The following is a 3,735-nucleotide window of genomic DNA, read 5'->3' as shown; positions in this document are numbered from 1 at the left end:
AAATTAATGAAATCACAAACTTTTCAGATATTTAAATAATATCCCCTTTACTAGATTTTAAATGTCAAAAACAAGGATGTCTTCATCTTCATATCAGTTCCAGTGCCCAGCTTTTCACACAAATAATAGGTAATAAATACTTACTAAATTGAACTATCACAAACCTCAAAAATAATGAATGCTTTGATTAGATAATATGCATTTTTAGGGAAAGCATAAAATGATAAAAAGGAAAAAAAAGTGCCTAGGAAGTCAGAAAAGGTGGATCCAGTCCCACCTCTCATACTTACTGCCTCCATGATCTGTGGTAAGACACAGCCTCTAGTGGTTAAGCTCAGTTTTTTCATCTATAAAAAGTGAGGTTTAGGATAGCTGCTCTGAAGTACCTTCCATTTCTTTCTTTTTTTTTTTTTTTAGTTTAATGTATTTAATAGCAAACTTACAGGAACAGCACAGAAGACAGACAACATTAAAAACATGTACTTGCATGTAGGACAACTCAGTTAGAAAAGTATAGTGAATGGATGGAATCTACCGTATGATAAAAATGCTACAAACACCATTTAGTTGCCCTCAATAAGAAGTTTACTTTTTTAAAAAATCCAAAAGCTGGCATTGTCCAGAAAAATTTAACAGGTTTATTTATAATTGTTATAAAGTTGAATTGTTGAAACTTGTTCACGGAAACATTTTTGACTGCATTAATGCTTTATGTCCTCGCATTTATATTCAAAATTCACACACAAATGAAAATGGAAAAAACTTGCCAATACCTGATTCTGTTCCCTATTTTTCCATTCGCAATCATATACTGAGGTACCTTTTGACCCCATGGGAAAAAAATATCTAACGTTCAGAACTACCAAAGAAGAGATTTTTTTTTCTGTTTTGAGAATGAAGAATGTTTCCCCTCATAGTGGAGTTTAAGCACGTTCTCCACCTACGCGACGTGCTAGCTGGATATCTTTTGGCATGATTGTGACACGTTTGGCGTGGATAGCACATAGGTTGGTATCCTCAAACAGGCCAACCAGATAGGCTTCACTTGTCTCCTGCAAAGCACCAATTGCTGCACTCTGGAAGCGCAGATCTGTTTTGAAGTCCTGAGCAATTTCACACACCAGACGCTGGAAGGGAAGTTTACGAATCAGAAGTTCAGTGGACTTCTGATAACGTCTGATTTCGCGGAGAGCCACAGTGCCCGTCCTGTAACCATGAGGTTTCTTGACCCCTCCAGTAGAGGGCGCACTCTTCCGAGCGGCTTTTGTAGCGAGTTGCTTTCTGGGGGCTCTACCACCGGTGGATTTACGGGCAGTCATGTTCCTGAAAACTTCTCCTTATACACCCCCCCTTCTCTTTCGGCTTGGGCTCTGAGAGCGAGAGGAGGCGTAGCTCTGGGAACTATGGCGGCAGCGGCTGCGAACACCAGCAACTTCCAAAGATCTTCCAGTCTTCTTAGACCTTACTCACCCCCATGTATTTTGTGATGCAGTGATGATACTGGCTTTCTCACTGTTCCTCAAGCATAGTACTCCATCTCCAGACCCCAGGCACCGTTACTGACTGTTTCTCATGCCTGGAATTATATCCCTCCTCTCCTCTATCTTCTGGCCTCTTTGGATCACTTCAAGGCTTAGCTAAAATTCCTCCTTCTACAGGAAGTCTTTCCCAGTCTTCCTTAAAGCCATTTTCTTTCCTCCATTTATCATCTATAATTTATCCAATAAAAATCTTGTTTGTACATACTTTTGAATGTCGTCTCTTTCATTATACTGTGACCTCTTGAAAGGTAGAGATAATTTTCTGCTTCTTCTTCTTCATCCCCCTCCCCCTCTTCTTCTTCTTCTTCTTGCTCTTCTTCTTCTTGTTCTTCTCCTCCTCCTTCTCCTCCTCATCCTTCTCCTTCTTATTCTTCTTCCTCACTACTCAGCACATAGTAGGTGCCTAATGCTTTTTGACTGACTTAATGATGAACAAATATTTAAAGAAATAAATGATTCTTTAGCTTCATTATGTGTTTGCTTAAATAGGGACAAAAATAATTGTTCTGTTGACTCTTTGTAACCCCATTTGGGGTTTTCTTGGAAAAGATACTGGAGGTGCAGCTAGGTGGCACAGTGGATAGAGCAGCAGCCCTGGATTCAGGAAAACCTGAGTTCAAATCTGGCATCAGACACTTAACACTTATTAGCTGTGTGACCCTGGTGTGGTAAAAAATGGAAGTTTTAGCTGAATCATTTGAGAGTTGAGCGCATGCTACTGAAGCAGCTTTTGAAGGACCGCCCTTTTGGGGAGGAGACCAAGACTAAGGGCAAGTGTGCTTGCTGCTGCCTGGAGAGCATGGCCAAGCACACCATACTTCCTGGAAGCCAATTTAAAACTGAGAGTGAGAACGGAAGTTCGCTCTCAGTCTCACACACTCTGGCTTCTCAGTTTAGTGGTATCGGCTCTGGTTCTTGGCCTGGCAGGCAGTTTGGGATTTGGTGAGTTTTATAAAAGAATATAGACTAAGCGTAGATCTAAGATTATTTATTTGTATTTCTACTTTTCTATTTCCCTAATTGCTATCACCTGTTTGTTGTCTAAACAATATAATCCCTCACTGATTAAAGCTCAGAGGGTTCTTTTTCTTAGTGGTCTGGGAGATATATAAGGGAAAAGTTAAAAGGGGAGTTTAATGATCTCATATCCAATTTTAAATCTCAAACTGGGTGAGTCACTGTAACGATTCGAAAGATGCCACCTGCTGGAGAACTACTGTAAAGCTGGGCCACAAGGAGAAAGAGTCTGAGGGCAAGCCATGTGGTCAGTTCCTTGGCATCAGGAAGTGACATTTGCTCATGGGTACTGTTTATCAAAGCTACCAGCCAATCAACTTGAGAAGCCTCCCACTTCTAGGAGGAGGAGACAAAGTAGGAAGCGGACACTGGCAGAGGTTTTCTTCTTCTTTTGGTTCCTGACCTCGCCATGGCGGGTCGGATGATAGGGTCTCTTACGAATAGTTAGATTTTTACCTTTCTCTCTGATCCTAATGCTCATTAGTAAATACTTAAACACTTAAATACAGTTGCTAAAGCTTATAATTTATTGGTGACCACTCATTCGATTTTAGATAGTATAGCTAGAATTTTAGCCCCTTACATCACTTAACCCCAATTACCTCACCAAAAAGAAACAAACAAAAAACAAAAAGATACTTGAGTGGTTTGCCCTTGCCTTCTCCAGTTCATTTTACAGATGAGGATACTGAGGCAAGCAGGGTTAAGTGACTTGCCCAGGGTAACATATCTGGTAAGTATCTGGGGCTAGATTTGAACTCACAAAGCTGAGTCTTCCTTACTTCAGGCCTGGCACTCTATCCACTGTGCCAGCTAGGTGTCCTACATGACAAATTAGAATGAAACAGAAATACATTTCTATAAAAGTCTCTCGACAAAAATAATTTCTTATGATGGCTAGATCTCTGAGAAAATGATATCTTGTTTGTAAAATTGTCTCTGAGTTTCAGCAGAAATTACAGTGAGGTTTCTCTGAACAGACATTATATTGAGGAAAACAGCTGCAAACAAGTTAAATACTGAGAGGCAGCCTAGTATATCAGTATATCTTATGTACTTATCATCTTCTATTTTGTAGTAGCATTACTCACATATGATACTAACATATGCCTGGGAGACAGTGATATTTGGTTCCACTTCTGGGTCTTTCACCATCTTCGCAAGTTGTAACTATAGT

At 40.1% G+C, this 3,735-nt stretch overlaps 1 protein-coding gene across 1 annotated transcript; it reads right to left on the bottom strand.

Annotated features, from left to right (window-relative positions):
* Positions 1–923: 923 nt before the first annotated feature.
* Positions 924–1,319, bottom strand: LOC122741530 (histone H3.3A-like). Its single transcript, XM_043985083.1, has one exon. It carries the CDS (start codon positions 1,317–1,319, stop codon positions 924–926), a length of 396 nt encoding a protein of 131 aa, XP_043841018.1.
* Positions 1,320–3,735: the final 2,416 nt, after the last annotated feature.

Source organism: Dromiciops gliroides, chromosome 2, assembly GCF_019393635.1.
Source record: "Dromiciops gliroides isolate mDroGli1 chromosome 2, mDroGli1.pri, whole genome shotgun sequence".
Lineage (NCBI taxonomy): Eukaryota > Metazoa > Chordata > Mammalia > Microbiotheria > Microbiotheriidae > Dromiciops > Dromiciops gliroides.
This window is presented reverse-complemented; position numbering and strand designations above follow the sequence as displayed.